Source organism: Protopterus annectens, chromosome 4.part0 (assembly GCF_019279795.1).
Source record: "Protopterus annectens isolate FY-2018-M chromosome 4.part0, PAN1.0, whole genome shotgun sequence".
In the NCBI taxonomy this organism is placed as follows: domain Eukaryota; kingdom Metazoa; phylum Chordata; order Ceratodontiformes; family Protopteridae; genus Protopterus; species Protopterus annectens.
The window spans coordinates 641,944,531-641,972,422 of record NC_056733.1 but is presented as its reverse complement, the minus strand read 5'-3'; the positions used below and the strand labels follow the sequence as shown (position 1 = coordinate 641,972,422).

General features: G+C 42.3%; 1 protein-coding gene across 1 annotated transcript in view; it reads left to right on the top strand.

The window, feature by feature from the left end:
- The window catches only part of RHOF (ras homolog family member F, filopodia associated), a 927,206-nt gene that overhangs the window by 580,424 nt on the left and 318,890 nt on the right, over positions 1–27,892 (top strand). Inside the window, exon 3 of the mRNA XM_044069762.1 lies at positions 1,240–1,349. Coding sequence (XP_043925697.1) covers positions 1,240–1,349 — 110 coding nt within the window. The remainder of the gene's footprint in view (positions 1–1,239; positions 1,350–27,892) is intronic.

Sequence of the window (27,892 nt, the reverse complement as noted above, 5' to 3'; positions counted from 1 at the left end):
TTAAGTTAAAAGCATAACTGAGGAAATACATGTTGCAAAATAAAGCTCAAATGAATAAAAAAAGTGAAAATAAGACAAACTTACTGGCAACTGCATGGTTTCCACGATGGTGTCTAGTAATAAACAAGCAGTCTGATACCATACCTAGAGAAAGCATTATGGCTACAGGGATGAGAAGACACATTGTAAAGCATTAACTTCATTTGTAGACTATATGGAAGTGTGAATCATTTTTAAAAAGTGCATACATGTGAAAATAAATCCATGCAGCAGGGTTTACAGTAATAAATGTTTGTGGGCAGAGTTGACATGCACACTGAGAATGAATTGCAGACTGCAAACAGCATAAACAATATTTTTGATCAGGAAGGCTTATGATTAAATGCAAGTGTTACATTTAAGCTTGATACTGGTGCAGAATACAGTATACTGTCATACGCTACCACTACATACCTGTATCTGTTTAATACTGTGTATGCTTGTGCAATTTTCTGACATATTCTGGGCACAGACAGAAACTAGTAAGTCTCTTTGTTCTAGACATTAGTTCAGTGCCGGCTGTTGTGCCCATCCTCTACTGGGATTCAGTGCCTGCTGCTGTGCCTGGCCTTCCCAGGATAGTAGAGAATCTGTTTCCCCATCCCTCCCACTGCAAATGGGAAAAAAACATAATAGCTCGGTCCTAGACCCCCACTCCCTTAGTGGGCTTTTCTTAAAGGCCAGTAGGATGTAAGCTTAAAAGCTGAACCTATGAATATATGACAGAATCTTTTCTAGACTGTTTCATCATTGTAAATATAGGGATCCTGTCAAGCCACCGTGACTACTCAAGAGATAAACTTGAGGCCATCCAGCAGATCCCTGTCTTCTAACTGCAAACATCTTCTCTTTTGTGAATACTGCACATTTTTCTTCATCATGGAAGATTATCAAACACTAATCTTAGGCGGGAATGTAGGGCACATCAGATAAACCTGTTATTTACATCTAGACTGTAGGTGTTACTGTAGAGCCCTTAATTAGAAAGAAATATTTCTAACACTTATGAAACTGTTGATATAAAGTTCAAAAGCTGTAGCACAATGAGAGATTTTTTTTAAATGCAACCCCTTTTTAACAGGATGTGAAGCTGTCTCGAGTAGAGGACTGGTGCATGCAACAGGCACAATAAGTAGAAAAAATGTTTAAATGGAAACTTGCTGCTGATGAGAATTTTTTTTCTTTTCTTTTGTATTTTAGGTCAAGAGGATTATGATAGACTTCGTCCACTTTCATACCAGAATGCAGATATTGTTTTGATCTGCTATGATGTCACAAACCCAACTAGCTTTGATAATGTTTTAATAAAGGTAAAATTATTTTTATTTTCTGTTATGCTGCATAGTTCACATCATTTGTAACCATTGTGTGTAGATTATTTTTTTATGATCCTGATGAGAAACTACATTGTACCGATTTTACACATTTTGTATTTTTAAGTGGATTTTCATTGCCATTTTCTATACTTGATCTCTCTACAGAGCATTTCTGTGTTCTTTGCTACATGTTCGACAGAAATGTATGACCTCTGATAACCTATTTTTTACCAGCACTTCTTTTTCTTTTGTCCTTCTGTTACTCTTATGTCTTGTAGTTTCCTCTGGCAGTTACCTCTTCAGTTTTTAAACAGGCTATCCTATAATACAGAGCCATAATGTGTGAATGAATTCACTCTGTTTCATACCTTTTGTCAGAAGTGCAGACAGCACAGATAGTGCAAAGGTTGAAAAAGGACAGTGGTTATAAAAAAACGAGAGTGATAAGCAAATAAGGCCCTCTTGACCCAACTAGAGTGCATATTTCCTTATCTAATAAGCTTACTTGTAGGTGCTACTTAACCAGCAGCTTTTTTTCAGTAGCCCTCATAAGACTTATAAAACTTTCCTTATATCTGGCCAAGGCATTCTTGAGTTTTGTTATGATTTTCAAGAAAGTTCTTGTCACTCGTTTGTCTGTAATACAAAAAAACAAGAAGGCTTGGAGTTTCGTTCAGATGCTTTAATACATACAAACACATCAGAATGGATAGCAGCATCTTTAAATATGAACAAACTAGTTAACAGACAGAGCTTACATACATACATGCTTACATTTCAACAGTTAACTACAAAATGGCAGTCAGGCTCACGCGTGCTCAGTATTTTTACACTTGTGCAAGCCCTTGGATAGCTTCTTAAAGGTATATACACACATATTGATCTGCATCCTCCCTGTTAGAAAGATTGCTGTTTAAAAATATTGCTCTTTATGCAAAACAATGTTAGAGCTAGACATGCATTACTATATGCAATAGAAACAAAACACAATGTTCATGTCCAAGTTGCTTCCTGTCTGCTACAGGGTTTAAAGATTTGACCATATCTCATAATATAACAGTTAAGACCAAATTTAGCAACAGGGACAGTCTGCGGTGCACATCTCATATCAGGAACTTCTGGATTTGTCACAGGAACAGAAATGTCTTCTGGAACTTCCTCAGGAAGTGGAACACCGGACAACCCACTATGAGATAAAGAGTCTTTCTAACAGGCTGTTTGCTGTGGTATAGGCTCGGACACTTGTCTCAAATGTTTCAGATTCCTAAAGATTGCTCCTTCTGATTCCACAATGTATGATCTCAGCTCTGGGCCAGTATTCTTCACAACACCAGTCCGATCATAACCTCTGGACATTTGCATCCTTACCACTTCTCCCTGTCGTAATGGATTGAGCCGTTTACTGGTCTTATCTTGGTAGGACTTCTGGGTTAAATGCTTCTTCAACAGATTGGCTTTCACTGATCTGCTTTCACTGATCTGTTGTTTTTGACACATGGAACTAACAATTGACTACTGATTGGTAATGTGGTTCTGGTTTGTCTCGACAGAAGACTCTGAGCAGGTGAGCTAAGATGTTTATCATGAGGAACATTTCTGAGATTCAAGAGATTCAGGAAAACCTTACTATTATCTAATTTTGACTTCTCAAGTAACTGTTTTGCACTTTGCACTGTGCGTTTTGCCAAACCATTTGACTGCAGGTATTCTGGACTACTCATGACATGAGTAAAGTCCCATTCTTCAGCAAATCTTTTAAACTGTTAGCTTGTAAACTGCGTGCCATTGTCAGAAATAACTGTGCGGACTACCATGAGCAGCAAAATGACGTTTCATCTTAGTAATGACAATACTGGATGCTAGGTTGGGAAGGAGGTCAATCTTGAACCAATTGGAGTAAGAGTCTACTAACACCAAATAATGTTGACCATTCCACTCGAAGATATCATTGGCTACTGTCAACCAAGGTAGTTCCAGAATCTGGTTAAGCTGAAGTGGTTCCTTCTGTTGATGAGGCTTTGTACTGTTACACACTGAACAAGATAAAAGTGCTCTCTCAATGTCTTGTGACATAGAACTCCAAAATACTAGCTCTTACGCCCTTCTTTTGGTAGATTCGGTTCCTGGGTGACCACAGTGCAAGATAGTAATGTACTGTGGTTGCAAGGAATTTGGAACAATAACTTTTGGACCTTTCATTATGATACCTTTGTCAGATAAAATCGCATCTCTGTATGGAAAGTAATGTTGCACTTCTTGAGGTAAACTAGATTGCTTTGACAGCCATCATTGATTGATAAAGTGGTTGAGCCTCTGTAACACTGGATCTGTGGCTGTGTGATCTCTCAACTTATCAAGATGTGTGGAACAAAAATTTCTCACTTTCATGACTTCAAAATCAAGACTGTCATTCTCATTCTGTTCTGTGGTATTTCTGGGTGATCTGGATAATGTATCAGCAAGATAAAGAAGTTTGCCTTTCTTGTGGACAAGAACGAAGTTATACTTTTGCAATCTCAGCATCATGCGTTGCAGTCTGGCTGGAGCTGGATGCATTGACTTTGGTTGGTCATTTGTTTCGATCTGGATAGGTCTACCGTAAGCATAATCATGGAACTTTGAATGTGCAGACACAATTGCCAAAAGTTCTTTCTCGATCTGGGCATACTGCATTTCAGTATGGGTAAGAGTTCTCGATGCCTAGGCAACAGGTTGATCCTCTTGTAGAATGACTGCACCAAGACCAAATTTCGAAGCATCACAGGAAAGTGTAACTAGTTTGTGAACATTATAGTATTTGAGAGTTGGTGGACTAGTAATTCTCTGTTTCAGAACATCAAATGCTGTTTGGTGTTGCTGTAACCAAGACCAGGATACATCTTTACATGTCAGCTCTCTGAGTGTTGCTGAAAGTTGACTCACATCTGGAATGAACTTGCCTAGGTAGTTGACCATGCCAAGAAAACGTTGCAGGGCTTGAACATTGTCTGGAGCTGGCATCTCAAGAATGGCTGTTTGCTTTGAAGGGTCTGGGCATAAGCCTGTACTAGTAAATAAATGACCAACATAAGGTTCATAGGTGTTTACTAGGCTAATGACCACAAGGGCCTTTTTAAGCCTAGCCATGCATCCCAAATCTCTGAGAAGTTCTGATACCCTGATAAGTGTAAGCATAGGCCTGGGAGATTAATCATTTACAGGTTACCTGTGTCTGTTAGAGACATAGGTGCCAAACCAGGGATGAATTTTCGGTTTCCCATCCAGTTGTCCAAGTTGCACTTGAATTGGATTAGGGAGGAGCTCTGCTTCACATGGATGGGGACCCTGTTCCATAGACAGCGCAGTCTCTGGGATACCTACCTATCTCTGCAGCAGGTCCTATTTATGTCACTGGCAAGGTTTAAGTCTTTAGAATAGATAATTCTGGTGCTGTTTGTTTTGTGGATATGCAGGAGGTCCATCAGAGTGGGGTCTGACAATGTGCTATATACCAGACATAAATCTCCACTCAAAAGCCTGTAGGAGATAGAATATAGGGATAGGGCCTTGAGGTGGTCTGCACTGGACGTTTTACTTATGCCCTGTATTCTTTTAGTGAGAAACCACTGTGGATTTTCCAATTGTTGGATATGCCTGGTTAGGTATGTGCCAAAGGGGGCACTGTACTCAATGACAGATCTGGTGAATGCCAAATAAAGTGGAACAATGACTTCCTTAAATTTAGGTGCCATACCTTTGTTTATAAGTTGCGCAACATAAAATGATTTCCTCACCACTGTAGACATGTGACGGTCAAAGGCTAGATTACTACCTATATTCGTCTCAAAGTCCCTGACTACTGGGTCAACTCTAAGAGGTGTGTTGTCAATATGATAGTTACCAGGATGGATGACTTCCCAAAGGATACTATTATGCATTTTTTGGCATTTAGTTTTAGTCCATGGCTCTGACACTAGTTGTTTCTTTGCGTCAGCCCCTCCTGGAGAACATTTGTGTCAGTGTGAGATTTAGTGACATCTCCTAATTTGCAATCATCTGCAAAGTTAATCAGCCAGAGACCACTGACATTGGCTTTAACTTCTAAAAAGCAAATGCCACAAAGGAGCAGTACAAGGACTGATACTTGAGGGACTCCACTTGTGACTGGCCTTTTTGTAGAGGTGGACTCCCCAATTCTAACTTCCTGGGTCCTATCTGTGAGCCAGTTGGATATCCACTGGGTGACAAACAACTTTGTACCTAACCTCTTGAGTTTGTCAACAATGCCCAAGTGGGGTTCTGTGTCAGATGCCTTGGCTAGGTCAAGGTAGGCAGTGTTAAAAGATTTTGCCCTCATCCATTGCTTTGATGACCTTCTCAAAGAAATCCACCAGGTTGAGTAGGCATGACTTGCCCTTGATGAAACCAAACTGGGTTGGGTCCAGTGTCTGGAGGTTTACTATATGTCTATTGATCATCTCCATGATAGTTCTTTCCATGGCTTTACATACAAGACTAGTGAGACTTATGGGTCTGTAGTTTCCAGGGTCTGTAGATGGCCCATTTTTTTGCAGAGGGATGACTGGTACCTTTCTCCATTCATGAGGCACAAAGCTTGTTTGGAGGCTACAGTTAAATAGTAATTCCAGAGGCCCTGATAAGTCACGTTTCATGCTGTAAGATACTTCTTGTAGCCTGAATTTGTATTTGTGTGGATTGAGCTTAAGATTCACTTGACATGCCCTTTCTAGAACTTTTCTGAGATTTCTGTCATGTTCTGCTTCATCACAACCTCCTACTAGTATGTTGTCTACTATAATAGTACAAGGATACCCAGAAAAAAATGTGCTTCTTTGCACGCTGAAAGACTTTACCTACAGAATTTAGCCCAAATGGCATTCTCAAAAATTTGTACCTGCCAAACGGAGTACTGAACATAGTGAGCAATGATGATTTTTGTCAAGCTGAATTTGCCAGAATGAACTCTTTGCATGTAGGATAGAAGAAATAGTGGCATTTGGCATTACGGCTGTGAATTCTTTGACCGTGCGCATTGGATGATGAGGTCTTTTCAGTGCTTTGTTCAAATCTTGTGGATCAATACATATTCTAATGACATCCAAACTTTTCTTGAGAGCTACCACCATTGAAGATACCCATTTAGTTGGAGTTTCAGCTGGACAAATCACACCTTGTTACACCATTTTATCTAACTCGGCTTTGACTCTGTCCTGCATGGCTATTGGAACTTTGCATGCTGACCTGATAACTGGACTGACCTCTGAGTCTAACTTCATGGAGTACACAACAGGAAGTTTGCCTAGTTTGCCTTGGAACAGGATCAGCATAGGTAGAAAAAATGTGCTGGGCAAAATTAGAGTAGTGGTCTTTTAAGCTAACATGGTGGACTTCCTTATTAAATGAAAGCAGTCCCATTTTCAGACTGTCTCTGAGCCCTAACAATGACTGGACGTGTTTCTTGACCACATAAAATAATAAGTTGTAGCTTCTTCCAGCAGAGTAACATGAAAGCACTACTGAGCCTTCAGCCTGAATTTCTTCACCTCCATAAGCAACAAGTTTCACACACCTTGCCAAATCAAGCCTTTCACCTTTATACACTCTGGCAAATGTTTCTGCTGACATAGCATTGCACTTGAAACCTGTGTCAGCTTTGAGCTCTACATGTTTGCCATTTATCTGAAAAGTACAAAATACTTCATTCTTTGCCCTCAAGTCTATTGCATTGACCTTTTCATGAAGCACTGACACACCATCAACATAAAGAGCAGCCTTCCCACTGTCTAACTGATCAACTTGTTCCTTAAAATGTTCCCTTTTAATAAAAGAATGTGGGCCTTTTGATATACAAAATATTTTTAAATTATTCCATTTATTACATTTGTGGCATTGCTGACCAAAAGCTAAACATTTTTCTCTTTTAGATTCATGACTTCCACCACAATTACGACAGTTGGTAATGAAACTATGCTGGGGCCCATGCTTTGAGCTTACTGACTCACTCTTATGCTTCACTGAGACTGTGCGAACTCTGGAATGTGCTAAAAAGTTCTGGGGTTTACCAGTGAGTGCTGCAGGAGTTACAGTTGCTGCAGTGTGCTAGGGCCTGTTTCTTTTAGCTACGTGCTGCATACTGTCAACATGAGCTTAATCACTTTGCCTTCTAGAGCTGCTTTCATTTGTAAGCATATTTGTGTGCTTTTTGTGAGCTCGTATATTTGACAACTGTCAATGTTCTTATTCAAAGTTAAATCACTGTCACGAAGCAAAATCTTTCTCACAGCATATCTTTTATGCCACACACAAGTCTGTCCTTTATTAACACATCCCTTAAGTCACTAAATCCGCACGTTTTAGCATATTTCTCAGGTCAGTTATGTATGCTGCAAAAGTTTCACCAGGTTTTTGATCCCTTGTATAAAATAAGTGCCTTTCCATTTTAACATTTGTCTGGAAGTTAAACATTTATGTTTTAAGCACTCTGGGTCCTCCCTTGACTCAGCCAGTACAACATGGTGATGGTTTTCCCCTCTCCAGCACAGAAAGCAGGTGCATGCACACATGAGCATTCCCTTTCTATGGCTTCTGACCCAGCTAAATAAGTAGAATAAATGCCTTTGTAATGTCATCTTTATCAGAAAATGCAGCCTGTATGAAAATGTACTCTTGCTCAAACGCTGTCCAGTTTTCAGGAATATTACTGTCAAACACAAGTGCAATGGGTTTTCAAAATCCATCTGCCATGCCCACAAAGTATACACAAATACACTAAAAATATGGCCCTTGTAATTATGTAAGAACAAACAGTTCTGTGAGCTTGTAACAACATTCAAATGCACAATAAACTCCTCAAAATACTATACTTTGCAAAATATGCTCTGTAATGGCAGTAATTTGTGAAATATGCCCTGTAATAGCTATACTTTGCAAAATACACCTTGTAATGGCTGTACTTTGCGAAATATGCTTTGTAATAGCTGTACTTTGCAAACTAACTTTACTGTTACACTGCACAAAAATGCAGACACTTTATACACTTCTGATAACTCGAATATCTTAGCTTAATAGGAAAAGTACATATGCTTTACGAACATGCAGTTGTTTCCCCTTATTTTATTCGTTTTATGCAATTCAGACTTTATTTCAAACATTTTCTGTAGTAATTTGAACATTTTTTTATCAGTATCGTGCATATCTGTTTATGCAAATATTATTTAGAACACTCTGTATGGCCCAATGTTAAGTTGTCATTCTCGCCTTCATTCTTGCTGGATCGGTTCGGAGCCAATCCTCGGCTCCGACTCGGCCTATACTATAGCTCGAGAGCTATTTTTACCGGCACGAGGCAGCCCTATAACCCACAATACCATGCGCTAACTCCCCAGATCTCGTTTGCCACTTCGCTGCAAGGTTGGCTTTTTAACCCGCTCAGGTCAGTAAAGAGAGTTTTTTTCTATAGAACTAATTTTCAGGTAGTTTTTCCAGATAGATACCCTTTGTTAGGTCCCTATTGATTGTTTTATTCATTACAGCCCTTTTGTAGCCCTTCTTCCCTTCTTTAGTTAATTTTTATCTTTGGGCCTACGGGCTTTACCTTAGTTTTCCCCACCCCTTACAGTGTCTGTGTGTGGGTTTAGTCAGTTCCCTTAACTTTTTTCTAGTTTTAAGTTGAGTGTGTGTGTGGACTGACTGTGATTACTGTGTTTGCTGTTGTTAGGACTATGTCCAAAGACACTAAGGTCTCGGGATTCAAGAAGTGTGACTCGTGCTGTCAGAAAATGTCTCTGACAGACGGTCACACTTCTTGTGTCTACTGCTTAGGGCCTTTACACCTGCAGGACTCTTGTTCCGTCTGTCACGGGTTTAGTTCAAGAGTCCTGCAGGAGCGTCGTAATAAGCTCATCTTAAGGGGCTTATTAAAGCCCAATAACTCCCCGTCCAAGTCTGGCTCGGGGAAGTCTTCAAAAACCGTCAAACCCTCGTCTCCAGCTTCTGAGTCGAGGGCTGGCTTTATTGAGATGGCTCCGACATTGGTTCCATTCGGATCCGAGGCGGGCAAAGTGGTATCCGCTCCGAAACCTGCATCGGAGCCGACCCCAGCGCACAAGTGCTCTAGATCCCCCTCACTAGAATCTGTCCGATCGGCTCTGAGATCCCCTCTCCTATCTGAGCGGAGTCATAGGACTCACTCATCTAGGTCATCCAGGCTTTCCGACCACGACATTGAGAGGGTGGTCAGTAGGCTCATAAAATCTCAGACACTAGCCCAAATGCTCCAAAGCCAGTCTCACCAGACTGTGGCTCCTTCGGTACCTCTATCGATTCCTCCTCCGATTCACCTCTCAAGTTCGGAGCCAGAGTTTGTCGGAACTGTAACCTTGCCCATGTCGGAGCCGATACTTCCACCTTCGGCTCCGGTGTCGTTGGCTCCGACCTCTTCATTGGTTCCGTCCATGGAGAGGTCCGGGTGCCGGGACTCCACTGTCGGCTCCGAGGGGGCGAGTGGCATCGGACCCTTGTTCGACCCCGCACTCCCTCTCGGAGCTTCGGCTCTGGTTAGTTCGGCCCCGACATCATTCTCGGAGCCTTCTCTGTTGGTGCCGGGAGCGGTTTGGGTCTCTTCGGAGCCGGGACTACCCTTGGTACCTGATAGGGTAGCCTTTGAGGTGATGAGGAGCGTGCTGGACCCAGTGTCCACTCCAAGGTTAAGTTCTGCAGCTCCTCCCTCTACAGTGCCTGTTACGGTCTCTGGCCATCCTCCTGCATCTGACAGCAGAGATCCAAAGCATAGGGTACCCACTTTGGGTGTCTCCTCCTCTTCCGAGGCCTCCCCTGAAGCTTCAGGGGAACCCCATAGGAAAAGAAAGTGCAAGAGGAAGCACATAGACTCCCCCGAGTCTGTCATGTTGGACACCAACTTGGATGAGTCGGAGGGTTCCCCGAGATCCCCCTCTGAGGATGTCTCTTTTTCAGACATCCTAGAGATCCTAAAACAGAGGGGAAATTGGTCCACTCTCAAACCCTCCGAGGACGAGTCGGTTTACCTTGACGCCTTTGGATCTCGCCCTTCCACCTCCTGGGTGTCTCCCCCTTTCGACCCATTAATGGAGGTAGTGGCTAGAAAGGCGTGGGCAGCTCCTGATTCAATGGAACCTACCCCTAGGAGGCCCTCTAAATTTATTTCTGCACCAGAGAACAAATCCTTTCTCACCAAAGGTGTTTCAGTTGATGCTATGTTGGTAGCAGCAGCCACTAAGAAGGAATTGCCTGATCCTTCTGTACCTGTTCATCCTCCTAACAAAGAGTCCAGGACCATGGACAGGTACGGTAAGCGGACATTTGCTTTAGCGACCTTTACTATGCGATCGCTGTACTATTTATGTCATTTCATCCGCCTTCAGAGAGATTTGCTCAAAGAACTGGGTGAAACTGTACAGGATCCTTCTGCTGTGGGGTATCAGGACAAGATGCACTCCCAACTGGCCACCCTGAACTCCATTGTTAACTCCTCCATGCGGCTTATCTCCTACGCAGCCGATGGAGCGAGTAGGGCCGCAGGCACAGGTGTTGCATTGAGATGTCACGCTTGGATGCGACTCTGTAACTTTGCCGATCCCTTCAAGGCGTCCTTCACCAACACTCCCTTTGATGGTTCAGAATTGTTTGGACCTCAGGTGAAGAATACCCTCACCAGATGCGAGCAAGATGGTAAGACTCTCTCTGCCGTGGGAGTCCATTTTTCCACACCTTCTAGACCTTATCCTAAGGGACAGAAGGGTGGAAAGATGTGGTTCCGCAAACCTCAGGGAGTCGCGCCTGCCGCACGTGATGAATTTCCCCCCAGAGGCAGAGGGGGGAATAATAACAGACACTGCCCCAGGGGCAGAGGGGGTCCACAGAACCAGGGTTCCAGGGAATCTTTCCCTGACCAACCCTTTCAGCATCCCTGAGAAGCTGCCCGACTGTCTGCCTTCGGAGGCAGTCGGGGGAAGATTATCTCTGTACCCGGAAGCCTGGCAATCCCTCTCCCAAGACACATGGGTACAGAAGATCATATCCGAGGGTTACAAAATTCCCTTCACTTCCCCTCCGGTACAACCGCCAAGACCCCTACCAGACGTACCACCCGCACAAAGGGGTCAGGCACAGTTAGAAATAAAAAAAGCTGTTAGAAAAAAGAGTCATCCAGGCAGTTCCAGCAGATCAGCTAGGATCCGGAATCTACTCCAGATTCTTTTTGGTACCAAAAAAGACTGGAGACTGGAGACCCATTTTGGACCTCAGCAGATTGAACAACTGTGTTCAAAAGACAAAATTTCGGATGGTAACACTGCAGTCCATTCTACCCTTTTTGGGCAGAGACAACTGGATGTGCTCGTTAGACCTCCAGGACGCGTACTATCATATAAAGATACACAGGCGCTCCAGGAGGTTTCTCCGCTTCCGGCTGGGAGCCAGTCATTATCAATTCAGAACCCTGCCCTTTGGTCTCACCACAGCCCTCCGGGTGTTCACCAAATGCTTGGCAGTGGTCATGGCTCACCTGAGACAAAAAGGATTCCAGGTGTTTCCATATCTAGACGACTGGCTCATTTCCGCTACCACCAAGCAGCATCTTATAATGGCCAGGGATTACACTATTCAACTTTGCAAGAATCTAGGTATTTCTATAAATTTTGCAAAATCCTCCTTGTCACCTTGTCAATGTATAAACTTCATAGGCGCCGTATTAAACACCACAGAAATGTCTGCAACATTACCACCTCAGAGAGTGACAGACATAAGGCGGAATGTTCAGTCCCTGTTTCAGTCCAACAGAGTTCAAGTCAAGCTAGTATTGAAAGCGTTAGGCCTCATGGCAGTGGCAGTTCTTCTACTCCCATTAGCCCGCTTCCACATGAGGCTCCTCCAGTGGATGCTGTTTTCTCAGTGGTCCTTTCAACAGCTCCCAATGACTCACAACATCTTGATAACCCCATCATGCAAGAATCATCTCTCCTGATGGATGGTTTCCCCTCAGCTTTTTCAGGGCAGACCCTTTGTTCTGCCTCCCCCCCAGTTGCCACGGTGACAACGGATGCCTCCCTGTTCGGGTGGGGGGGGCACTATCAGGGCAGGATGGTCCAGGGCACATGGCAACAATTAGAATGCCACCTGCACATAAATGTCCTGGAGATGAGGGCGCTGCTTTTAACGTTGCAAGCCCTTCAGAGCTCTCTTCCCACAGGGACTATAGCAATTCAAACGGACAATATGTCTGTGGTGTGGTACATAAACAAGCAGGGCGGAACAAAGTCCTACCCCCTATGTCGAGAAGCACTCAGACTTTGGCAATGGGCGATTTCCTCTCAACGGTTTCTGATAGCAACGCACATCCCCGGGAAGTCCAACGTCATAGCGGACAGATTGAGCAGAACTATCCTCATGCCTCACGAGTGGTCTCTAAATCAAGCGGTAGCAGACAGAATATTTCAGAAGTGGGGCCAGCCTTGCTGCGATCTGTTTGCAACTCCTCAAAACAGCAAGTGCCTCGACTTCTTCACACTCTTTCCTCTACCAGGCCATGACCCCAGAGACGCTCTTGTTCACGATTGGCCCCGGGGTCTTCTATATGCCTTTCCTCCCTTACCATTGATCCCGCAATTAATTCAGAAAGCAACCGCATTGAGATCCAAAATGATCCTCATTGCTCCATTTTGGCCTCGACAAGTATGGTTTCCGGTCCTGCACAGTTACCTACTGGAACAGCCTTGGCATCTGGAACCCCTTCTGGATCTGTTGACCCATTTCACGGGCAAGCTGCATCAGTCTCTTCATTCCCTCAACCTCACAGCTTGGTTGCTCCACTTCCAGCCATAGCCAGACTTCCCCTTACTTCTTTTCCTGTCCGTGATATCATTCTGGCTTCCCATAAGTCCAATACTAGGAAGACATATGCGAGTAAATGGAAGCGTTTTTCGCTCTGGGCACAAGCTAGGTCCTTAGATCCTTTCCATGCACCCATTCATAAGGTTCTAGACTTTCTGGCGGAACTCTTTCATTCAGGGTCATCGTCAGCCACTATCAGGGTACAATTAGCAGCCATTGCTAATTTTCATGTGGGGCTCTCAGAAGCAAATATTATGTCCCACAAACTCTGTAAAGCCTTTCTCAAGGGCATCTTTTTGCTTAGACCTTCAGTTAAGGATCCGCCCCCACAATGGGATTTGAATTTGGTTCTAACCTCATTGATTCGGCCTCCCTTTGAACCTGCAGCCTCTTGCTCCCTCAAGCTTCTTTCTTGGAAAACTCTGTTTTTAGTTAGCCATAACATCTGCCAGAAGGGTATCGGAACTTCAAGCCTTGTCTGTCCGTCCCCCTTATTTGGTCTTTCACAAAGACAGGGTAACTCTCAGAACAAATCCTTCCTTCCTACCAAAAGTGTCCTCTGAAGCAAATCTAAACCACTCCATTGACTTACCTGTCTTCTTCCCAGACTATTCCAACAGGGCTGAACAGAAATTACATTCATTGGATGTTCATCGCCAACTACGGTATTATCTAGACAGGACAAAACAACTCAGAAAGTCAGACCAGCTCTTTCTCTCTTATACTGCAGGAAAGAAAGGGCTTCCAGTATCAAAGCTTACTCTCTCCAGATGGTTGACATCTATCATTACCTTTGTCTATGAGTTGAGACACAGGCAACTTCTGTCTAGGCCTAAGGCTCATTCAACCAGGGCACTATCAACATCAACGGCCTTTCAAGCAAGGTTACCATTAGATGTCATATGTGCAGCAGCTACATGGGCTTCCAAACATACCTTTATTGCCCATTACAAACTTGATATAGCCTCCAGAAATAAAGCTGACTTTGGTTCCACTGTACTCAGGCGTCTGTTCCATTGAGCCACACAGGACCAAGGTGCTAGGGACGCTGTCCCATCCAGCAAGAATGAAGGCGAGAATGACAACTTAACATTAAGAAGTTATGTACCTACCATAACGTTCCATGATAGTTGTCTTCTTCTCGCCTTCTTTCTTGCGTCCCTCCCTCCTGCCCCCTAGCCTGGACAGTCTTGAGCTCTCTGAGTCCTTCCATTTCTTGAGATACAACATGTTACGGTTTCCCCGTATCTTTAGTGTTACTAGCAGGGAGTCCGTACTTGCAAATGAAGACTATAATAATATATTTATACTATGTCTTAGCTTCCAAACAAGATCTGGGGAGTTAGCGCATGGTATTGTGGGTTATAGGGCTGCCTCGAACTGGTAAAAATAGCTCTCGAGCTATAGTATAGGCCGAGTCGGAGCCGAGGATCGGCTCCGAACCCATCCAGCAAGAAAGAAGGTGAGAAGAAGACAACTAACATGGAACGTTATGGTAAGAACATAACTTCTTATTTCATATTATGGAAAAGAAATAGTGTTGAGCAAGTCTAATACCTGAAATTTGTTTCTGACCTGTTTTGCGAAGTATGCACATTTTGGGATGATCCACTCCTTTATATTAGCTGCGCGTCTCTTGGGATTGCTTCTAGATCCCTTTCTGACACAGTGTCGCTATTTCGTCTCTAATATGTAAAACAAGAAGGCTTTGAGTTTCGTTCAGATGCTTTAATACATACAAACACATCAGGATGGATAGCAGCATCTTTAAATACAAATGAACTAGTTAACAGACAGAGCTTGCATACATACATGCTTAGATTTCAACAGCTAACTACAAAATGGCAGTCAGGCTTGCATGTGCTCAGTATTTATACACTTGTAAAAGCCCTTGGATAGCTTCTTAAAGGTATATGCACACATATTGATCTACAGTTGTTCCAGTTGTTTTAAATCCCCTTATACTCTGTGTTGTATTTTTTATGCATTCTAAGGCATCTTATTTTTTTATGATATCCACTTGGACTCCCTGGATTTATGGATTTATTTTCTGTATGACTTTTGCCCCCATACTATTTGACAATTAAGCCTTCTCCCAATCAAACATAACTCATTTATTCTCTTATGTGAGGACATGAGTCGTTTGGAGGGGGCTTTTGTGCAGGCAGCCATGAGAGTACTTTGGCATCCTGGAAATGATGACATTTTTCTAGCCTAATCCTGCCACTTGGTATGGGGAACATGTGGTATTTGTCACCACTGAGGACCATCATGCCTTCCAAATGTGAGTGCATGTGATGTCACACCTATGCTGAAGCCTACCACCAAGTAGTGGTGTGGTAAACCTAATTACCATCCTACAGGCCACTCATTTGCATCACCACCCCTCATTTTAAGATATAGTGGCAGTGTGTGGCTGGTTCTGCTCCACCCTTCCTCTAGGATGTGCATGCCTGTCTTTCCTTACCAGCACCATCAGGTGCCTGAGTCACTAATTGAACTTGAGTCACCTGGGCTGTAGTCAGAACTTGATCCTTTTGCACCACTGGATTTTGTTATGGTATGTAAAAGTTTCTTGCATATTTTGTCCTCTACTTTTTTTTCTTCAAGACTGCATTTTAATTAGTGTATGGCTTTTTGTGTAGACTGTGTACCTGTTTTGTTGCAGTCTTGTAAACTGCCTTTAATCTGTGTCCTTCTGAGAGTGGGCTGTCATATTCACAAATGCAGTGCACATTGGTGTAGAGGGAAGGCCCAGGAGACCCAAGTTTAATTAGTGGCTCTGACTTCTGATGGAGCTGCAGGGAATATGGCCATGCATATCCTTGGAGTGCTCATCTATGCTGGCATGGGCTGAATGTTCTTGAAGCCTGATGGATGCCAAGACTTGGAATGGTCATGGAAGGACTGAAGCGGTGTGGTCATTATAAGATTCTGGGTGGGGACATCCTCAGCAGACTACACCTCATTATGTAACCCAGCCTACTAATGTGAAGTTAGCACATTGGGGGATATGGTGTAAAATAGCCGTATTATTCATGAGAGCTTATGTGGCACTTACAGCTTCTAGCTTCACTCCACCTCCCAAACTGAAGGCTCCTCCATGATTCCATCCCATCTGTGATGGCCTTTGCCTGGGAGGATATTGTTAAGCCACTTGTGTTCCTCTGCACCCCTTCCCTTCGTCATGGTCACTCCATCTGGGTGTAGTGCCAGGAGTGGAGGTAAGGAGCAGAAGCTGAGCAGCTGATACTCAGCTGGGGGTGCACAAAGGAAACCACAAAAGAAGCATAGTGCACAGTTTTGTAACTGGGATGTATGCAGTATGTCATGTATGCATTTCCGATGTAAGTGTGATTAACAAAACTGAATCACACCAGTGTTACACCATGTGTACATGGACTGTACACACACAGAAGCTGTGAACAGGATATCACACACAGAGCAGTATATTGCACAGTCTTAACACGTGACACACCTATGAAGATAAAAGTGGCAAGTTCTCAGTTGTCTCCTAGTTATAGTGATAGTTGTAGACTACTGCATTGTATTAAATACTCAACTCACTAATACTTCACTTTTTCTCTACTAAAGTAATGAAAGCTGATACAACGTTAAGAGTTCATTCATGGTAGCACATGCATTTTTTATCAACAATATCCCTAAACAGTGATTCATCCCTGCAAATTAAAAGAATTTGCAGAAATGAACCACTGTTTGTTTCTGAAACTGATTGTTAGAAGATTGATGGAGGTGATACCATCCTACCAGCACTTATAGAGCTCAAAGAAAGGTTCAGAATTTGGGTAGAGTTTCATCATTGAGATATAATGTAGACAATAAGACTGTGGGAACATCTGTGATATTTATCATATCATATGGAACCAATAGCTCTAGAATTAGATAAATTTTGCAAAGACATTGGTAGATTCTTTCAGGGTGTGTTACCAGCCACTTGCTTAGTGAGTTGTAGAAAAGGGAGAAGTCTGGGGCAGTATTTTATGCATTTAAAAAAAAGCTGTAGTTAAGAATGGCTTATACAACTGATTAATATGGGTTGCTGTGTCCCTTGTGGAAAATGCACATACTGTGATTTTATGCGTAAAATCATTTTTTTTACCTCAGGTAACACACCAAAGACTTTTCATATCAGGCAACAGATTACCAGTAATAGGGACTGGGTTGTTTGCTTAGCAGTATGTATGTGGGGAATGTTATGTGTAGGGCAAGCTTCCTATATTTGGAAGCATAGGATTGTGCTGCACCTTAGTGACATTAGGTGTCAACATAAAATAACTACCCTTTATAGACACTCTACTACACAAATGGGAGCAGTTTTTACTTTCATTGATATTGACATGGTGTGAAGCAGCTTAACTTTAAACCAGAAGCACAGTTTACTGAATAACAAGGAAAGGAAAGGGATTGCTTGGCTGAGGGCTTTATTGCTGCCAGGATTAAATGTAGAATTTTTAATATTATTCTCATTTACACAGGTTATGGTGTTAGTTGATGTTTCTTATACACGTTAAATTATTTGCTGACGGGTGCTCTGACTTTAAATTTTACGGCAGTTCAATTCTGACTTTAAATTTTAGGGCATTGTTTTTATTGGTGGGTTGTATGTAATCACATGATGTATGAATATTTAAATGTTGTGGCACATCTATTCTACACTACTGTAGATTGTTACACATGCTGTAATTTGTAAGACAACTGAATATTAAATCACTCATTTTTATGGCGCTTGAGTTTTTATATCGGGTGATTTTTTTTTTTTATTTGTACTCTGCATACACTGTGTGTGTGTGTGTGTGTGTGTGTGTGTGTGTGTGTGTGTGTGTGTGTGTGTGTGTGTATTTATACATATATATATATATATATATATATATATATATATATATATATATACACGCATGTATAATTTTATGTATTTATCTTTCTTTACCAGGAAAGTCCAACTGTGCTTGACCGTATTTTCAGCAGAGGCTTGGGGAGAAAAGCTCCACAATTGTTATAGATACAAAGTACAAAGAGCACTATGTATACATATATAAAGTAAACAGTAGGAGTTTTGCATTACACAGAGAGAAAAACTGCACAGTTCTTACACATACAGAATACATTGGATATTCATTTTTGTATGTAAGGCATTGCAATATTTTACATTGTGAATCAGATATGTATGTAAATTAAAACTGTATGCACAGTTTGGGTTCTCCAGTTGAAATATCAAACATTGTATGTACAGAAATCATATATGTACAGTTACTAGAAAGAGAGAGAGATAGAGGATTATGAGTGGGTTGACGATCATACCTGGCTTATTATGTGTTCAAGACATGGATGCCAAGAAATTCAGCTCAAGAGCGAAGCTCAGCATCCATGTTGGGAGCACATAATTAAAGGTTATGATCGGAAACCTGATCATAATTCTTTATCGTGCATGGAGCTTTATCTTCTCCATTACTGAAAAAAGAAAGAAAAAAGCTCTAAGTGTTTTGCTGGCTTTCATATCCATAAACCAGTTAGTGAGCACTGTCAGGAAGGCAGTATAACACAGTCCTGTATGTTTACACTCACCTTGCCATACCCTTCAAATGTCCAGATTTTCACAGAATGTGCAGACTTTCGCCTTGTATGTTTGGTCTGTTTCTCATAAAATGTATATTTTTTGGACAAATCACTAAAGATTGAACTCACTAAATAATGTTCATTTTCAGGCTTTGTATCCTTCAGAAAATGCTGACAAACATACATTCTGTTATTCTAGTTACTTTCTAAGTGTATGAGAGGAAGTGATGGACATGTTATCTATACAGACAGCAGGCAGAAACAAATCTGTTTTTTATTCTGCCGTTGTCTTTTGCTGGTCGATACTGTCAGATTTGACTGCCTAGTGCAAGAGAAATCAAGTAGGAGGTGCTTAACATTTGTTAAAGTGTGGGTTTTGTGCTATAGTAGCACTTAACTGTGTCTTTTCCAGATATCAGATTGTAATCACCATGCTCCATGCACCACATATGTTTACAGGTAAGTCAGAAATTGTCATGATATATTTTTTAACTGTTGTATAATAGGAGTTTTTCAGTAGTAAAGTAAGTAGGTTAGAGTTTGCAGAGGCAGTTGTAGTGTTGGATGTCAGTATGTTTGTTTTATAAAGAATATTAGTATGCAATGGAACGTGAGACAGAAGATACAAAGATAAAGATGTCAGATGAGGTAGGGATGGAGGGAGAAGAATGATATTTATGAGTTAGAAGAAGGAGGGAGAAAAGTGTTTATGAGTAGTATTTATATAATATCTTGGATCAGAGCAGGAACACAGCCAGTTGTTTAATAAATGTTTTTTTTTTTTCAGTGATGCTTTAAATAAATTTAGTTTGTCTATTTGTCTTAGTTCTAAGGGGATGGAGTACCATATTTTTGTAACACGATAAGAGTAAAGTGAGTCACCAATAGCATTATTTGATTTTTGTAGTGATGGAGATTTTTCAGGGCATTATATTATTTTATGGGTCATAGTGAGTTGTCAATAGTTAAGGTAAGGTGGAAGTTGAAGCCAGTTAAGAGCTTTTAGGGTATGCAGCGGTGAGTCTTTTGAGAGTTATTTGCAGCAAATTTGGCAGTCCTGTTGCAGGCCATTTTTAGTTTGCTTTGCATGGTAGAGTTGAGATTACTTAAGCTAGGTGATGCATAAAGTAGAGATGGGAGTAGTTTTCTCCCTATAGAGCGAGCCTGGATTCCTATTTGTTTTCTTGATGACTTGTAGGAAGTGGTGATCATATTTGAGAGGCTCATCGAGTTTGGTTTGAGAAACACATCTATTTTTATGTTATTAGATGACAGAATGTGGAATGAATGTTTTTGTTCGTAGTAGTTGTTAGGGGCAAATATTATTAGCTTTGACCTTTTGGGGTTCAGAAGTAGGTTTTAGATATCTAGTTAGGATTTGGGGGATAAAAAGGCCTGTTGGTTGATGTTTTGGTGGGAGAATAGCATCTGAGCAAAACAGTAGCATTACCTGCATATTGTACAATGGTTACTTGTTTAGAGGTGGAGTATAAATTGTTAATAAAGATATTAAACAGAAGGAGCACTAGAATTGAATCCCGAGGGACGTTGACTGAAACTGGTAAGAAATCAGAGTGGTCTTGGTGCCATTTAACAGCTTGTTTCCTGTTAGACATGTAGCTGTGAAACCAGGTTACCGTTAGAACACTGAGACCTAAGGAAGCAATTTCATGAAGTTTTTGGTGTGCAGCTGTATCAAATGCTTTTGATAGGTCAAGGAAAATGGTTGAGACTAGTTAGCCATTATTTATTAGTTTGTTGACAATGTTGGTAAAGCTGAGGAAGGCAGCTGTATTACTATGGTAAGGTCAGAAGCTGTTTTGAGTGGGTGAGAGGAGGTTCTGTCCACTGAGGTATTTGGTTAGTTGGGAGTGAGTTCAATTTTCTAGACTCTTAGATAGTAATGGGAGGAAGGCAACTGATCAATAGTTGGTTAGGTCAGTAGCGTTGCCACCTTAGTTTTCTTTTACCGATTACTCATTAGAATGGAGATAGGGAGTGCTGTGGATTCTACTGCTGCTTTTAGATAGTCTGGTGACAGTTTGTCGTCAGCTAGAGTGGTAAGTTTCAGTTTTTGTAAGTATTTTTTTACTGTTGATATGGGGACAGAGTGGATTATGAACTATGTATTGTTGTTAGTTTGGGGTTCTGGGATAATGAGAGTTGTGGAAGCATTTTGTTTGGTGAGCGACAGGACTGAATATATAAAGTGGGAGTTGAATTACATTGTGATATTATCTGAGTATTTGTTGTTTGGAGTGGAGGTCGGAGTTTACCCTGGTGTCAGTAGTTAATCTGATGTATTTTTCATCCATTCCTCAACTGATGAGTCTCGAATCTGAAATCGAATTTGTCCTCGGCCACTCAAATTGGTTTTAGGCTCCATAGCTTGAGCTCCTCCCCTTACACATAACCCGTCTTCTCCTCAGTTACCCCAGATCTTGTTTGCCACTTTAGCGATAAGACATATTCACTCCTTGCTCGAGTGTGAGATAGTAAGTTAAGTGAAATATCAGTTCTCTTATCCATCTCTACACCTTTTTCCTTTGTGTTTCTTTTCCTCATTTGTTATAAAAAAGTTTATATACCACACTTAATAATTTAGTTTTCCTTGGGATGTTTTGCCCTTTTATACTTTTTTGTTACCTTTTTTGGTATTAGTCTCCATTAGCATTGTTGGTATTTCTTTCCTTTGCTTCAGGGTATTGTTATGACCATTGTAGGTATTATTTTCTTGTGTAGCATCTTTTTCCTCTAGGTATATATATTTATATTTTTGAGATGACCAATAAACCTACCTGATTTAAGAAGTGCGTTGCTAGTGGGCACAAGATTCCTAATTCTGACAGCCATTCAGAATGTGTTTATCACTTTGGCCTAGCTCACCTCAACACAGAGTGTGACATCTGTGGTAGTTTTAAAAGGTTTACCACCGTTAATCGATGAACTAAATGTCAAATGTAATTGTGCGGAATGCAGTGCAACAGGAATTAAGATAGTCAAGGAAAATAATATTGAATCCACAGTAATCAGCTGCAACAGGTAATTCGGCACTTGTAGATTCAATAAGTGAAGTGTGACATTACCGGTAGTCGCTCTATATACGCGTCATACCATTTGGCGGCATATATGCAAATGTGTATCTTCTGTGATATAGTTGAAACCTGAGGACTACACAACTTCGTAATATACCCTGACAATGTACATGTAAGTAAGAGATAATGTCATTGTACTGGTTTATAAAATGTATAATCATGATGTACGGTATGGGTTAATATACATGACATACTTCTGTTTACAGATGGCTAACGCAGATAGTGAGCAGTACAGCCCAGGTAGTATTGGAAGATGTTCTTCGTGTTTCCCTGTTGCAGTCATCACATTTGGTTTATCTGCCTGCAGGTAGCCCTCAGCCGGCCTGAATACCAGAGTCTTCAGATTTCTGCGTCGGATGCTGTCGCTTCTTCCATGACATCAGGTGTATAAAGCATGCAGCCGATGCCATTACATCAGTCTTTCTTGCCGTGCCCGAAGCAGAAGCAGTTCGCAAGTGCTGGTCGGCTGACTCCTGAAATTTTCGTTTTCAAGTTTCAGACCCGAAGTCTTCAAAAAAGATAAGTACCCCATTGGGGATCCTTTTTTCTTGCTCTAACCGATGTCAGAAAAAATTAACAATTGTCTTGCCTGTGGAAAGCAAATACCTCATAGAGATTTTCGTTCTTATCTACTTATGAGGAGTCTGATGCAGAGGATTCCATTCCCTCTGCTTCCCCTCCAGAAGATTTTTCTTTTGGTGAGAACCTTGCATACCCTTAGGGAGCATTTCCACTGGGAAAGCCAGGACTATTCAGAGTCCAAAAAGAGACTTAGGGAATTCTTACTCCTGCCTCAGCAAAGGCCTCTAGCTATCCCTCCTGTTCTGGCTATTGTAGATGATGTTTTCTTGGAATCTAGCCTTACCCCAGACACTTTACCTCCAGCTCCCAGAAAACCTGACAGGTACTACAGAGTACCTGACTTTCACAAGTTCCTCTTCAAGAATCCTACTGCGGATCCAGAGACCATTTCCCAAGGACCAAAAGGCATTAAGGTTACTGCTGCCAAAAATCTTACCCCTTCCGATAGAGATTCTAGACAGATGGGGTAAGAAGGTTTACACTTCTGCTACTTTGGCCATTAGGGCTTTAAATTGCCAGTTTCATATGTTAAAGTATCAGCAGCATATTATGGGACTACTTAAACAGAAAATGATGTTGATTCCAGACTGTGCTGAACACAAAGACTTGCAAGATTTAATGCATTCTGCAGAGCAAGTTGATAAACATACTTTGCAATGTGGTTTTGATGCTTTAGAAGCATCTTGCAAGGTTGCTGTCACTGGCTCTGTTCTTAGGAAGGCATGATTGGCTTAAGGAACAAAACTTGCTAGATCATGTTAAAGCTAAACTAGGGGATGCACCCTTAAACCAAGACTGCCTTTTTGGCAACAAAGCAGAGGAAGTCTTCAAAAAGATGAAGGAAAAAGCTAAATCTATGCAAACTGTTAAAGATTTTCTACAAGTACAGCCTCCCAGATTCAGTAGGCATTGGCTTTCAAAGAACTGGTCCTTTCCAGTCCCTTCCAGGCCTTCAGTCCAAACCCAGGAACAGCAGACTACCAAGACTTCAGTCTCAGGCTACGCACAGATCTAAGCAGTGGGGGGCTCCCACTTCCAAAGCAGGGAGTAGTAAGCCACCCTCCTATGGAAAAATGTCACAATGACTTAACCTTAACCCTCCCAAGTCCTGCTCACCTACTTGCTCCCTTAGGAGGAAAGCTTGCCTGCATGCAAAAAACTGGGAACTCATTACCCAGGACAAATGAGTTTTGAACATAGTTTCCCGAGGATACAGACTCCACTTCCACACACTACCAACCCCAAATGGTTGGACAGACCTCCCCCCAAATCAGTGGATGGAGACCCAACAGTAGGTTCTCTCTCTTTTCAGTATCAGGGCTATTCAACTGGTCCCAGCAGAACTAAGGGGACAAGGTTTTTATTCAAGACTTTTTCTGGTACCCAGAAAAGAAAACTCCTGGCGTTCTATCCTGGACCTGTCTATTCTCAACACCTTTCTAGTGGTTCCAAAATTCAAAATGCTAACTCTTCAACAGCTTCTTCCTATACTAGCCAAGGATGCCTGGCTGGCAACCCTATACTTAAAGGAAGCTTACCTGCACATCCCAATAAGGGAATCCTACAGACAATACCTATGGTTCAGGGCAGGCTCCATGCACGTTCAGTTCACTGCACTTCCCTTTGGCTTATCTACTGCACCTAGGGTGTTCACAAAGTGTCTAGCTCCAGCCGTTGCATTTTTCAGGCAGAGAAATATTCAAATTTACCTATACCTGGATGATTGTCTGATTCAGGCAGAAAGCCAAGACTTGCTATTACAACACCTGACATTTATAAAGAAACGTCTAACCTCACTGGGGTACACCATCAACAAAAAGAAATCTCACCTAGTACCCTGCCAACAGATTGTATTCCTGGGAGCAAGCTTGGACACAACTTCCCAGATAGCATTCCTCACTCCAGAGAAACAAGTTCATTTGACAACCTACTTCAAACTATTGGCCACAAAAACCTAGCTATCTGCAAGGAAAATACTGCAAGCTCTGGGGTTCATGGCCTCTTGCATTCTGCTAATTCCATGTGCAAGACTGCATATCAGGAGACTCCAATGGTATCTAAAAAGTTTATGGTGTCAACATTCTCAGGACCTGGAAACAATGATTCCTTTCATTCCTTGTCTAAGGACAGAGTTCCTTTGGTGGGCAGAGGCCTGCTACCACAACAAGGGACTCCCTTTCACTCTACCCCCTGCCGCCCAAACCCTAACAATGGACACATCAGATTATGCATTATGCACGGGGGGGCTCACATGGCAGGGCAGTGCATTCAGGGCAAATGGAACCCGAGACAGATGCACCTGCATATCAATCAAAAAGAAATGTTAGCTGTACAGAATGCTCTGACAGCCTTCACAGACCTTATTCTTCCAGGACAACTATTGGTAAAGACAGACAACACCACAGTTATGTGGTACATAAACAAGCAGGGGGGAACCCACTCCTACCCTCTCTGCAGACTAGTCATGGCTCTGTGGAGCACAGCCTTGAGGTACCAAGTGCACCTACGAGCCCAATTCCTGCCAGGCAAACTAAATTCACTGGCAGACGACTTAAGCAGAAATCTCATGGACCCACACAGATGGAAACTAGAACCCAAAATATTCAACTTCTTGAGGAACAAATGGGGGACCCCAAAGGTAGACCTGTTTACCTCCCCTCAGAGCTACCAATTGAACAAATTCTGCACCAGAACTTCCCACAGTCAAACTTGGAAAGTGGATGCCCTGTCCTTTACCTGGGAAAGCCTCTCAGTTTATGCCTTTCCCCCTTTGCCTCTCCTCTCGAAGGTTCTACTAAAGATCAAACAGGACAAGCCAAGAACAATACTGATTGCACCAGACTGGCCACACCAGCACTGGTACCCCCTCTTGCACAGTCTGACACTGTTACAACCATGGCACCTGCCTCAGACCCCTTCCCTTGCTGTCCCAGCAGGCGGGCCAGATTCTGCACCCTTAGCCTCAAACCCTGAACCTTGCAGCCTGGCTAATGCCATGAGCTCTCCTCTAGCATCCCTCAGTAAGCAGGTGTGGGATGTCATTCTGGAGGCAAGGAGGCCTAGTACCAGAAAGTCCTATGCTGAAAAGTGGAAAAGATACTGTTCCTGGAGCCAGGCTCAGGGGATGGCCACAACGGTGACCGGCTTACCCCATATTCTAGAGTACTTAACAGAAATGCTCCACAAGGGCCTATCCTTTTCGTCAATTAAAATTCATGCCTCTGCCATTTCAGCACATTATTATACAGAACCACCCCTCTTCTCTCACCCCTTGCTAAAACAATTCCTTAGAGGGGCCAAAAATTTAAGACCCCCCCAGGAGAGCTCCCACTCCAGCCTGGGACCTTAACTTTGTATTGGAAAAGCTCACTGTTCCCCCTTTGAGCCAGCTGCAACAGCAGAGTTGAAATTCCTTTCTTGGAAAACAGCCTTACTTTTAGCCATCTCTTCAGCAAGAAGAGTGTCGGAATTACAGGCCCTCATGGCAGTGGAACCCTTCATTATCTTCCATACGGACAGGGTTTCCCTCAGGACTAATCCTTCCTTTATGCCCAAGGTGGTGTCTAGTGTGGCCCTAAACCAGTCCATTCATTTGCCTACTTTTTTCCCTAACCCACAAAACAAAGGGGAACGGATACTGCAGTCTCTGGATGTGCACAGATAACTTAGATTCTATTTGGACAGGACTAAGCCTCTCAGAAAATCTGACCAACTTCTAGTTGGCTTTGCTGCAGGGGCAGAGGGGAAGGCCATTTCAAAGCAAACCATTTCTAAATGGATAACCCATTGCATTCATTTCTGCTACAAGCACCTTGGAAAGCCTGCCCCACAGGGGATGAGATCACATTCCACCAGGGCTGCATCTACCTCTACTGCATTTCTCAGAGGAGTCCCTACCAGGGACATCCTGGAAGCTGCTACCTGGAGCTCTGTGCATACCTTCACCAAGCATTACCACCTGCCTATCTTTTCTAAATCCAGAGCTGGATTTGCCACAGCAGTCTTGCAGGGCTTAATAGCTGGCCCTAATGCTCTTTAACTACCTCTTCCCTTCCTTAGCTTTGGGAATCAACCCAAATGCGATGACTGCAACAGTGAAACACGAAGAACATAGTACAGTTGTGTACACTTACCATAAATGTAGATGTTCGAGTGTATTCACGGTTGCAGTCCTGGTTACCCACCCTCCAGCCCCTTGACTTCTCTTGGCTCTACCTTTCCTTCTTTTTTGGTATAGATATATTTTTTCATGTGTATTTGCTTTTTGATGGGGGTGTACCATACCATATAATTGCTTCCTATTGTGGGAGCACCTGACATCTGGGGCAAGAAAAACTGATGTAATGGCATCGGCTGCATGTTTTATACCCCTGACAACCTGACATCATGGAAGAAGTCACAGCATCCGACGCAGAAATCTGAAGACTCTGGTATTCAGGCCGGCTGAGGGCTACCTGCAGGCAGATAACCCAAATGTGATGACTGCAACAGTGAACACACTCGAACATCTACATTTATAGTAAGTGTACACAACTGTACTGTACTATAACACTGAAAAAAGTCGAAAAGGGAAGGAGATGTTATTTATTGGTGGTTATAAGTATCACCTTGAGAAATGTGTTGGTTCAAAGCACTATTGGTGTTGCATAAAGAAGCAAAGGGAGAAATGTAAGGGACGTTGTGTGACAGAAATTAGTTTAGATGGACATAAATTACAACAAAGTACTGGTCATTTTCATGGTCAGGCTCCGTTACAATCTGAGGTATGTAAGGTGTGTGAGCAAATAAGAAAACGTGCCCACCAATCCATAGAAGACCCATGTAAAATAGTATCGGAGGTGTTGTCAACGACCTCCACAGATGTGGTAAATGAACTACCTAATACCAAAGCACTGCATGCAACTGTTAGGCGGGTGAGATATAGGAAGAAGGATTTGAGATCCCTCTCTGATTTAAACAAAGACATGTTGCCTATCAAAAATGGATCGTTCATAGTTGAACATGGCATATGCAGTAGCGATGGTTTACAGTTAGTTGTATTAACTACTAAGGATAATGTAAGGGTGTTATGCTCCTCTGAATTTATTCTCGTGGGTGGTACTTTCTCTATTAGTATGAGAGAGTGTCGTCAGGTGTACACAATCCACTGTCAGATCACACTGAAACCAAGAAAATAATACCTGTAGTGCATAGTATATTACCCAGCAAAAGTGAAGGATTTTATAATCGGTTTTGGAGTGTCATCATATGTTTATGTGACCGATATGGTTTGGAGCTGAAGCCACATATGGTTATGTCAGACTATGAGCGTGGTGCTGTGAATGCTATACAAGCAAGTAAGGGATGCTGGTTTCATCTATGTCAAATTGTGTGGCGTCAGATACAACGCCTACATCTGGTTAAGGCATTTGGCAGTAG